This window comes from Salmo salar, chromosome ssa03, assembly GCF_905237065.1.
Source record: "Salmo salar chromosome ssa03, Ssal_v3.1, whole genome shotgun sequence".
Lineage (NCBI taxonomy): Eukaryota > Metazoa > Chordata > Actinopteri > Salmoniformes > Salmonidae > Salmo > Salmo salar.
Genome location: NC_059444.1, coordinates 23,220,552 through 23,232,701, shown reverse-complemented (window position 1 = coordinate 23,232,701; position 12,150 = coordinate 23,220,552). Strand labels below are relative to the sequence as shown.

Here is a 12,150-nt window from a genome sequence, read left to right as displayed (position 1 = left end):
CTTCCGGTTGTTTGTTTTTTTCAGTCATGGAGGAACGGAGCAGGTATACAACTAGTGAAATCGCTTATCTATTGTTAATTAATATCGACGTTAGTGTTATAAAAAAAAGATTGCTAACTAAGCTGTTGGTCAGCGAGCGAGGAAATCAGACCGTATCAAAACACCAGCTGCTTAGCCAAAACTAGCTCTCAAAAAAGGCATTCTGCCTTCTGTACACTACAGTTTTCTGCGGTTAGCTTCGCCGACGACTAGCCCATGTGAACTACAATCCCAATGCTGTGTTTTAATGTCAATCATCACTTGCAATACGGCTTTCGAAACAAATGGTCCTTATCGTCCGTCAGCGAGAAAGACTAAAAATAAAAAATATACTATAACTTGGCAGTTTTGCACAGATCCATACGGCTATGGGTACCTCTAGACCAATATTGGACAAAAGGAGTTTATTCCTTAATCAAATGACCTTACATGTTCTGTTTAAAAGGCGAATTGGCTCTGGAAGCCAAATATTCAATCTAATTGTGAATTGATTCTCAATTGCGGTACTGTTTTAGAAACATAAATCCCTCTACTTTCATATCACAAGTTCACAAATGTAAAATAAACACTTACTGTACACTGTTTTAACACCAGTTGCAACAAAGTATTTTTCAGTGACCACCTGGCGTCTGTCATCTGTTTACACACAGGTGTTCGGAGCAGTAGCAACCCTTTTGTGTACTGTCAGAGAACAAGGCCATGATAGCAAGTTTGTGACAATGTTTTCTACTTTTCATCACTTCAGCTTTCCTTTTTTTTCTTATTTTACACTTCTTGGCGTAAAATAAATGTTACACTACCTATCATAACATAGTGTTCTTTACAGCATTGTAAAGACCCCACTCAACAATGTCTTGGCACAACGAAGGAGCAAGAGTTACAGGCGATCCATGCGAAGCTGCGTTGAAGCAACTCATCTGGGATACACAGGCCATCTGACAGCTCTAAGAATACCAAGAAGTAGAAAAACTCCAAAATCACGTGATATCACAGTAAGTAGCTAAAAGCAATTATGGTTGTATTCACAACTATTCAACATCATTGGGTAAAGTTGACTCAACTAATGTGTAGGCATGATTCTGTAGCCCTGTTTGATATTTTTAGACATTATCCTTTGAGTGTAGTATTTGCAGCCATCTGACTTCTCTCTTTGCTCTCTAGAAACAGGTTGACCCAGACCAAGTGGCTCTCCTGGTGACGAAGGAATGGGAACTGTCGTACGTCACACCTTTGTACCAGTTCAGACACACTCAGTTGAAATCCTATTCAAAGCATCTATCAGCTTTCATTGTATCAGAGAAGCAACAGGGCCTGGCGATTGAAGTTGGCCAGGAATTGGGCTTCAAGGTCAATTTCTCGGTGGTCCTTGGGTTGGCAGAGACGGATGAAGATGCTGAGACGGTTTTCATACAGGTAAGGTTTTTTTCTCTAAATGTAGTTTATAGTACTATACTATATTCTTCTGTGAAATCCGATTGTGGTGTTCAATGTCATCTGTTCTCATCCTCAGATTCTCTCCAGACAAGCGTTCGCTGCAAAAGATAATGCTCAGAAGGTTGTGTGGAATGGCTGGCTGACCTGCGTCAATGGTGACTTGGAGTATCTCCGATCACTACCATCAGAATTTGTCAGTTTGCCTTTGCTCTGTACCAGAGTCTCTCACAGTTTTGGTCAAATCCTGGTTTGAAAAGACATTTGACTGTTGCTTTGGCCCTCTTGGTATCAACTCTACCAACCTCCAGTGGCTCGTAGCCCTGTGGATTGGGTGCCACCCCACCATCAACATCCAATACCTGAAACTGGTTTGGACCCTCCCAACACTACCCCCTATGGATGTTAAGTACACCATCCACCCACAAGATGCCTGGGAGCTTTGGGACAGTGTGCAGCAGGATGACACAACAGATGTCAGCATCGAGGAGGTCACCAGGTTCAAAGGGCTGCAGTCACACTTCTTCAGGCACTTCAGGATAGAATTGTCCGCTGGGTCACTGATGCAGTTCTCCACGGCTTTGGTTTCTTCTCACCATAGTGGAAAAATCAAGGTAGATATCATGCACACATCTGGAGAAGTATCTAGAACTTTAGATCCTAATGAAATGTTATGACTGAAACAGATCTGCAATCTCTTTTCCTTCACAGATAGCAAGCCCTACCTACATCACCACCATCCTGCAGCTGCTGACAGAATGTGCCCTCCTGAAGATGCCCATCTAATCAACATTTGTGCATGTAAACCCCACAATTACTGTCCATATGAAATTAAACTGTTTGACACTTATATTCCTGTAAATAGCATAAGTACCTGTATTGTATGAAAAGGCAAGTGCATACATTACAAACGAACCATTCCTGCTGCTTTTGTTCTCTATAGATATTATTCATTACAAGCTAAAAGTGTAGACATAATTGTGCTACTGCTTAAAACTGCACAGTACGGTTCTGTCAGTGTGTGGGTGATAATTAAGCAATAAGCCCTGGGGGTGGCTCAGGGCTGTTCTTAGGCATAATGTGGAGTGCCTGGATACAGCCCGTAGCCGTGGTATATTGGCAATATACCACAAACACCTGAGGTACCTTATTGCTATTATAAACTGATTACCAATGTAATTAGACCAGTAAAAATAAAATGTTTTGTCATACCTGTGGTATACGGTCTGATATACCACGGCTTTCAGCATTCAGGGCACAAACCACCCAGTTTATAATTTATTATATAATCAGGTTTGAGACATGGTAAATCCATTGCCATCAAGTAACCTGGGCAGAAGTTCTATATATACACAATCCTTTCAGTCCAGATATACAGTACAGTGAATCAGGTGGCTAAGTGAAAACTAACAAAGCCTAGTTTCCCAGAGAACTAGCCCTGTAATCCCTGTGCAGTGATTTCCTAAATGGTTAACAGAACCTGTAAATACTTTCAAATACAGATTGTTTTTTGAGCTTATTAAAGTTGGAAATAAAAAAGGTTTTTATTAACAGAATGGGTTATTTTGTCAGTACACAGACAAATCCACAATAGTTAATAAGGGTAAAATGCCACGTGTTTTATCAAGGCTTATAGCTCATAAAGAGAAATCTCAGACCTTCAGCAGAAATTAAGCATCCCTCATCTTTCTTCCTAAACATTTGCCCCAAAAACGCTTCCATACTTATGCGTGAAAGAGGGACATTCATTTCAGAAGGTAGCAATTTCTCTACCACTGAATGACCGGTATAGGCTAATAATTACTTGTGAGCAAACGACACATTTGGGTGATATACATACGCATAGGGATAGAGTTTCAGCAGAACACATGATGAAATATGTTTATGCTCAATGGTAACATGGGATTTATATAGACATTAAAATGCTTCGAGTATCACGGTAAAGCTGGTGCGTTTTTGTGCCTTCACCCCTTTTAAAACAGGCTTCTGGGTTTTTGCATTGGATTCGTCTATTTCTTCTGCAATTAACAGCGGCTGAGCTGGAGCTGTGTTTGTGAGACAAGGAAGACAGTTCTCACAAAAATGCCTGTAAAGTCTGAACGGTTTGACTACAAACTCATGACTCCACTATGAAACTCTTGAGACACCCACAAACATGCACACTGTTTTGTTCACAAGCCACAAGAGTCATTAGAAGGTAAAGGCTCTTCTACATAGATTGGACATCCCAGGACATAGTGTCTATAATACTGTAATAAGCTCACAGTTGCTGCCACAAACTCCACACAGCTGTCACTGAATAGTTGGATATTTATTTCCAACTGAGAAAACAATTTCTATACTTACAGCAATCTTATAAATTCATTTTCTATAAGGTTTTTGCTTGGCGGACCTTGTGTTTTCATTGACATTTGTGAATAAAACTCATAAATGCAACTGTTCATGTCAAATAATTTTGTGTTCTACTTGTAGCCATGGTTGTCCTGAAAAGAAAATGGCAAAACACTTCAATGTGAGAATAAATTTCAGGGCGTCGCAGACAGATAAATGAAAGTAGTGTATTTCAGGTTTTTCACCTAGGGATTGCCTGGGTCAGGTCTGATAAGGTTAAGATGAAGTCATTTTTCAATTAAGCATATTACTGAATGTCCATCCATGTTTTGCATGCTCACCAAATAATAGGTTAAAATGCATAATGCATCAACCGGTTATTATTCCTTACTGTGTCAGATTAACCGCAATGCAACTCTTTCCTCAAGAATAATCTATAATAGATTAAAGTGCAAGACTGTCTCAGAAATGTGTCATATAATGTTAAACGCACAAGCGATGTGTCAAGGAGTTGCTCCTAAAATAATATCAACTGTTATCCAGCCTTAAATGGGCAATAACAATCTTGTATGAAACAGTTATATACACTGAGTATATAAAACATTAAGAACACCTGCTCTTTCCCTTACATACTGACCAGGTGAATCCAGGTGAAAGCTCTTATTGATGTCACTTGTTAAATCCATGTCAATCAGTGTAGATGAGGGGGAGGAAACAGGACTTTTAAGACGTGAGACATGGTTAGTGTACGTGTGCCATTCAGAGGGTGGAAAATATAAAACATTTAAGTGCCATCGAACATGGTATGGAGGGGGGGTGTTCCTAATACTTGGTATACTCAGTGTAATATTGTGTAAGTAGCACAGTGCTAACATCTTAGTCGGCCAACAATTGACCCCCAGTTGCGAATATAGAACTCCAGGTTATGCTCAGTGTCTACCTCCAATAAAAACAGCCAAAAAATAAAATATTCTAAAATAATTATAATCACAGTGCATTCAATTTAGAGGAGATTCAAACAACTGCCTAACAAGTTCAACTATTCACAATGAAGATCAGGAGAAGCAATGCGACCACATCCTACATTTTCAGTTAAACATCAGTTCTCTTTGACAATTCTTCGTCATGCCCCATTTAATATTTAAATGTAAACTCAATGTTGGTATAGTATAACAGGTCACACAGCAAAAGTCTGAACTGTATCCTAAAGTGCAGCTGCATCATTCCATTTCAGTAACAGAAAAAGGGGAAATGAAGTGCTTGCCGCAGTGATGTCATAAATAATAGTTCCTCATGTGATTGATGCAGGCCTATTCAGTTGGTTCTTCTTGGCCTTGGCTGGCTTGGCGTGTCAAGTCATAATACAGGAAGTACAGAATAGAGCGATGAACCATAGACTACTAGATGAGAAGCCTTCCAGACTTGACACATCTTGTAGTCACTCAAGACATTTCCTTGGCTTGCCAATTACACGGCTGTGGACGAGTTACAGTTAATAGTCTTCCTTCCTTGCATGATAAACAATGTTTCTTTCAGAGGCACAAGCGACGGTGAGGCCTTTATACTGGTGGCGTTACCATATGTGGGATTCACAGTGAGTCATTTTGATAACCCCAACCCCTCCTCCAAGTCGCCTGTAGTTCATTCCACCGTAGAGTCTGGAGGACAAGAAGAAAATGAATAACAGGTTCTCTCAGGTTCAACACAAGCACTCTTAGGGTAATACGTCATAAGTAACCTCTTGCATGCAGTTACCTACCTCCATGTGTTAGCGTCAGGATCATAGACCTCTATTGTTTTAAGATATGTTGTCCCGTCAAAGCCGCCCACGGCCATTAACTGACCATTTACCACCGCTAGTCCAACCTGCAAGACAACCAATGCTCCAAACATCAACAGGTGGAAGCCAACGTTTGATTCATTTCCTATTCTTCCACATTTCATCTAGTTCATCCCAGCAAAGTTGATTAAATTACCTGATTTGATCGAAAGGTCTAACACTTCGCCTGCTTATCCTAAAATAAAAGACCCAAACCAATCAAAAGTCAAATGTAAGAGATCCAGACTGACCCCACTACGCCTTGAAGTCATGGCTACAACAGGTGACCACTGGTTGGTCCTGGGGTTGTAGCGCTCGGCGCTGCTCAGCTCGGTAGTGTCGTCACGACCGCCTACAGAGTAGATCATGTCCTGGTACACTGCACAGCCTAGGTGTTTCCTCCTGGTGCCCATGGGAGAGACGGTGTGCCAGCGGTTCTCTTGCGGATTGTACCTCTCCACTGCGCTCACAAAAGAGCAACGCAAACATGTATGGGTTAGAGGGGGGGGTTAGAGCAGGGTCATATTCATTAGGGTACACTGTAGCAAAACGTAGCAAGAAAACAAAAACAAGTGTTTTTACTGGACAAGTTCAGGTGGTCCCTCCCTGTTTCAGTCAGTATTCTTCCATTTAATGCCTAACTAATACGATAAAGATCTCTGTAGGGAACTTTGTGGGCATTTATGTGATTCTAGAATCTCTTTTCTTAGGATCTCTGAAGCTTCTCATGTGACTTATAAGTAGAAATAAATAAAAGAGTATACACCCTTTTAGTGACGTGCTGACCAATGAAAGCTACTGTACTGTTTTCTATGTAATACATATGTACCTGTATTGAGAGGGGACGTGCCATCAGAGCCTCCCACTGCATAGAGGAAGCCCCCCAGTACAGCCACGGCTACACCCAGGCGCCTGGTGCTCATCGAGGCCACGCGTGTCCATTTGTTCTCCTTGGGGTCATATCTGCAACAGATCATGCATACAGTCAGATTAATCAGAGGAGTTAGCTTTCTGTGATATTTTAGGATGCATGTAATAATGTTTATTATAATACTTTTAGTATTGCAAGATGATCTGTCTTTGCCTCAGCGTGATAGAACACACTGTATAGTCACCTTTCAACAATGTTGAGACACGATACTCCATCTTGGCCCCCTACTGCATACAGATACCCTCCCAGGACAGCCACACCCACACTGGTCCTGCACGTGCTGGTGGGTGCAACATCACTACTCCACTGATTGGTCTTGGGGTCATACCTGTTGTGGAGAGTGAGTTCAGTACAGTACGATAAGGAGGTTAAACAATGGAAGGAAGATAAGCCTCTTGATAAGATCTGGCAGGTGTTCCAATATTTCCTATTTAGTGCACTACTTTGACCAGAGCACTATATACAGTAGGGGACATAGTGCCATTTGGGATGAGGCCCTATAAATAAACATTAACGAGGTGGTGACACGTGGACATTGTTTTAGAAACAGGGAAGGAAATGCTAACCTCTCCACACTGTTGAGATATGAGGACCCGTCATGGCCGCCGACAGCATAGAGAAGATCATCAAGGACACTGACCCCCACTCCACAGCGCCTCTTACTCATGGAAGCCACCATTCGCCACTCGTTGGTCTGTGGGTCATATCGCTCCACACTGGAAATGGCATCCCCACTGCACCACCCTCCAACTTCGAATATGAAAGAAGAAATAAAACACTTTGTAGGACTTTGTCTCTTCTAACCCTACCCTTTGGAATATTTTGTATATTCATATTTTGTATATTCATTGTTGGCCAAATTAGGCATGACTGTTATTTTGAAAACCTTTTGAAAGCAGATGTGATCAGACACAAGTACTGAAAGAATGCTGTAATGTTAGGCAGTTCTAAGACACTAACCTGCAAACAGCACTTCTCCACACCGGATGGGCTTCCGGGGCCGTGTTCTTGGCCCTTGCATGAGAGGTCGCTCTTGGGGCAAGAGGAGGTAGTTCTTTGCCTCATCAACCAGATCTCTGCACTCCTCATCACTTTTGATTAGAGGGTCTGATCCCACCGTTCCCACCAGAAATTTAGGGCTCAAAAGAGGAAGACGAACGTGCTGGAGGACCTACAACCAGAAAACATATCCTGAATCAATTACTTACCAGGTGGAATAACACACAAGCACTTTCGGTTTCACACTGTCGCTAGTCTTATGTCTTACATTTCCTTTCTGAACTAAAACTAAAATGTGTATAAAGTTTGAGTAATGGAAAACAACATTCTATCTCATACTATGAGCTGATCAAGTGTTTACACAGCAGCTATCACCTGTGGCAGCTGTGGCCGGCGCTCCTGAATGCTGTATTTGACCCAGGCCATGACTGCGTTGAAAACCTGCTCTTCACTTCGCACATTCAGTTCATCGCTGGAGATTATGTCTATCAGCTGGTTGGCTGGAAGCAGCATGAACTCCTCACTCTCCATCACCTGAGGGCAAAGTAAGCAAAATTACTTCAGTCATCCTTTCATCAGTTGAAACCTGTTAAAAGCCCACAAAAAAAGACAGGGGCTGTGCTCAATAGAATGATGAATGGTAAAGCAGTCAAGTTAAACCGGCAGCAGCATCTAATTCACATTTGAAAATTCTGAAAGATCAACGGCAGTTATTTCCTGAGGATACAAATAACATGGGGATTTAACTTTATAGAAACACTAAACTGGGTGTGAAAAAAATATATGCACAATGTAGAAAAGGGATTAGGCTAACTTTATTGCCAGGCTGTGGGGCTAAGATTAGACTCAGAGACACCTCTCTCTGGAGCTCACTAATGGGTAACCAGTGTGGATTTTCAAATTAATAGCTAAACTAAGTGACTACCATAAATTCCGGACTATAAGCCGCAACTTTTTCCCACGCTTTGAACTCCGCGGCTTAAACAATGACGCGGCTAATATATGGATTTTTCCCGCTTTCAATTTTTTTCTCTCCAAAAAAACACATTCTGTGACGTGCTCAGTTTTTTGGCGGCATGAAGCTTTCATTAGATCCAATGAAATTGCCGAACGGGTTAAGGTCAAACAACTTTTTTATTTACTGTTTAGATTAAATCGAGCGCTCTCAAACTTCCCATCATTCTGATTACGGTAGTCATTTTGTCATCCTCATCATGGCAAAGACATGGAGAAATGCATATGATGCAGCTTTCAAGTTGAAGGCGATTGATCTGGCTGTTGGAAAAGGAAATAGAGCTGCTGCACGGGAGCTTGGTCTTAATGAGTCGATGATAAGACGTTGGAAACAGCAGCGTGAGGAATTGACTCGGTGCAAAAAGACAACTAAAGCTTACTGCAAATTTTTTTTTTTTTGTTACAAGCCGTGTTTCGTTAAAGCCTATTTATTTTTGTTACAAGCCGTGTTTCGTTAAAGCCTATTTATTTTTGTTACAAGCCGTATTTCATTAAAGCCTGTCTAAAGTTCATTTGTTTCAATGTACCGGTAGGCACCTGCGGCTTATAGACATGTGCGGCTTATTTATGTTCAAAATAATCATTTTTTTTTTAATTCAGTGGGTGCGGCTTATATTCAGGTGCGCTTAATAGTCCGTAAATTACGGTAACTAATCCTAAAACAAAAATGTTCTTCTTATAAGCAGAGGTAAGACAAGCAACATTTTCTAAATGATAAAATAAACAGATTCAAGATTGTGCCTCAGAGAGTGCACAGACTCACATGTATGCAAAAAAGAGACCACCTCACCTCTTGAAAGTTGTGCTGTGTAAACTTGTCAGCTATCCGCAGCAGCTCGCGGCAGGAGTGGGTGTCAGCAAATGCACGGATACCCAGGCAATTGGAGGGGTCCAACTGACGTTTGAGAAACTCGCAGCAAGCCTCCTGAATCTCGGCCAGTTGTAACAGACAAGCGGCAGGCAGCAGCGTCTGCACGTTGCCCTCCTCTACAGTAACCTGTGAGGTGTAGGCAAAGTCAATGAGAAGCTCCATGGCCCGCTCGTCAATGTCCCGGATCACAACCTCAGTCTGCCGACTCTCAGCCAGCTCGCCTGTGAACATGGCCCTGAAGTAAGGGCTGCAGGCCGACAGGATCACCCGGTGGGCATATATCTTTTTGGCGCCGACCACCAACACGACATCACACAGTTCTCTGTGCTTGCGTAGCAGATTGATGACCTCTAACGTCTGGCGAGGGTGCTTGTCCGACACATAGGGCATGCGTGCCGGCTGGGGCACACCCTCTGGGAGCTTGTTGGGGTCACCCAGTGTGCAGCGTGCGGTGATGTCCATTCCGGTATTGTCTGGGCGTGCACTTGTACCCCTGCAGAACAGACACATAAAGCCAGACAGATCAGGGATAAACATCCACAATCCAACATTGATTTATCATAAAAAAACAGCCACCACAAAACCTAATCAAAGTTAATAATTGGTCTTGTTGGTACTGTCAATGTTGGTATTGGTGGGAGCCAGAATCAAAGTTGACATAATAGCCTAATTCCTTAAGCTAAACAGACGTCAGCTATGTCTGAACTATGGACAGTTGAGGCCTATGTGTGAAAGAACCAAGTACCAAGACAGAAACATCCTCTTTCAACTAGGCTATGACTTACATTGTCTAGAGTGCAATCCAAGGCCTCTTTAGCTAGCATCTGTTACCCCCCAAGCAACTGCCTCAGCAATTCAAACAGTAATCAACTCTTCCAATTATAGCTCAATTTGCAGTGGCAACAGGAGACTTTCTCTGACCTCCAACACAATGTAAATGGAGCACAGGCTACTACACAGAACAAATGAGGACTGTCTTTCAAATCTAGTTTTACAGGAGGTCCAAGGTACATCAATTCTTACCGGGCTAAATAAGGTCTTTCTTCAACAAAAAAGTTGATTCTACGTGGATGAATTTGTCAAAACACAAAGACTCTAAATTGGCCTTGAAACATGGGGCCACAGCTGTTTGGGTATTGATGCAAGTGATACTGGCTACAGGCCTAGCACTCCCAGTTTCACCAACCACTAGCTGGGGTTCTCATCTCTGGGGAGATGGGTTGCAACGACTGTCGGCGGAGTGTACCTCCGACTACATGGAGTTGCTGTCAGTTGATAGGAGGAAACAGCCAGTGGTTGCATTTGATGAAAGTTTTATTAAAAAAGTATGGATTTCAGCAAACATTGAAAGGCAAGCAGCTACAGAAGACAAACATAGGGGCACCACAAGGGTTTAAGAATTATATTTTTTATAAGTATCGACTGACAGCGACTTGATGTAGTCCACTCAACTCCATTGATGTTATGTACATTGTTGAGTTGAGAAAAACTTGTCTAACCAACTCCAAGACCTCACTGGTTTGGGGTCATTTCCAAATAATCATAGGTGAAGCATCCTACTCCACTTATATAATAGAAGCATACAGAACTTAACCCCCATTCATTTTGATCATATTACATTTTTATACATGTTGATTTGACGATTTCCAGCAAACCTAGCCTACATAATAATAAAAAACAGCCACTCTGAAATTTCTATAATTTCTCATAAAGAATGATAACTAAACGAGGACACAATTGTCATTGGATGTCAAAGGATGAGCATGTATTTTTAACAGAATGAGATATAAACATTCAAGTCACACAAAAAAAACTCAAGTCATCACATACCTGCGCATTGGCTTTCCGTCCATGCACAGAAAAACAACCTTTGGTCCCACAACTTTTTGCCAACCTTTGTGAATGGAAAAACAAGTTCCAATTTATTATAAGGAGGGATGTTAGCCCACACAAGCCACTACTACTGGAACATACAGGGGAAAAAAACACACTGTTTCCCCCATATTGAGGTTACCATGATATGCAAGTAATGACTAGTTAGACAACTAACTAGACAAATGTGTACCCTATTCGAAATGTCTTGGTAGATAGCTGACCAGCTAACAGGCCGATAGGCTAATAGCTAGGTACTGTTGATCCAGATGAGATTGAAATCTAACTACTGTAGCTAACAAACTAGCTAGAAAAACAAGCTACTATTAGACAAAGACTCAAACTAAGCTAGGAAATAACAGACGCTTACTATTTAGCTAATTGTTATATTTAGAGGGCTATGTAGTTAGCAGACTGCATTTCATTCAACAACAACAACAAAAAGATATCTCGCTAACATCGAATGTTAGCATTTAGCAAGCTAGCTGGCGACTCTAGCCAACTTTCAGGAAAGCAGCTAACGTTAGCTAGCCGCCTCCTGCTAGAGCTAACGGTCTGGCTAGGTTAGCTTACCACAATTATTTTCCATGGAGAAATGCTATCGTTACTGGATCAATAAAAGATGCAGGTCAAAAACAAATACGTACCTTATATTTCCATTCGAACGTCTAGCAAAGTGACAGATCGCCAATATTTCAAAAGCTACATTGCAGAATCACAAGCTACGCTTTCTTTAGACATTCCATAAAATTACAATCAACAGGAAATGTGCATTGTTGTGTATTTCAGCGCAAGGTCCCCCCTCGGAACGATTATTAGCTGGTGTTCTACTAGCACATAGTT

The 12,150-nt window shown here is 41.7% G+C and overlaps 2 protein-coding genes across 2 annotated transcripts; one reads left to right on the top strand and one right to left on the bottom strand.

The window, feature by feature from the left end:
- Positions 1–94: 94 nt before the first annotated feature.
- Positions 95–3,026, top strand: cenpl (centromere protein L). The gene is given in 6 exon segments (XM_045714657.1): positions 95–748; positions 866–1,031; positions 1,201–1,452; positions 1,550–1,686; positions 1,688–2,084; positions 2,182–3,026. Coding segments are annotated over 5 exon segments (963 nt in total). The 5' UTR covers positions 95–748; positions 866–929; the 3' UTR covers positions 2,257–3,026.
- On the bottom strand, positions 2,990–12,108 carry klhl20 (kelch-like family member 20). The gene is made up of 11 exons (XM_014190644.2): positions 11,955–12,108; positions 11,266–11,329; positions 9,355–9,928; positions 7,926–8,084; positions 7,512–7,722; positions 7,118–7,301; positions 6,736–6,879; positions 6,450–6,583; positions 5,872–6,080; positions 5,561–5,667; positions 2,990–5,459 (listed from the first exon to the last, which is right to left on the bottom strand). Exons 2-11 carry the CDS (start codon positions 11,286–11,288, stop codon positions 5,375–5,377), a joined length of 1,830 nt encoding a protein of 609 aa, XP_014046119.1. The 5' UTR covers positions 11,289–11,329; positions 11,955–12,108; the 3' UTR covers positions 2,990–5,374.
- Positions 12,109–12,150: the final 42 nt, after the last annotated feature.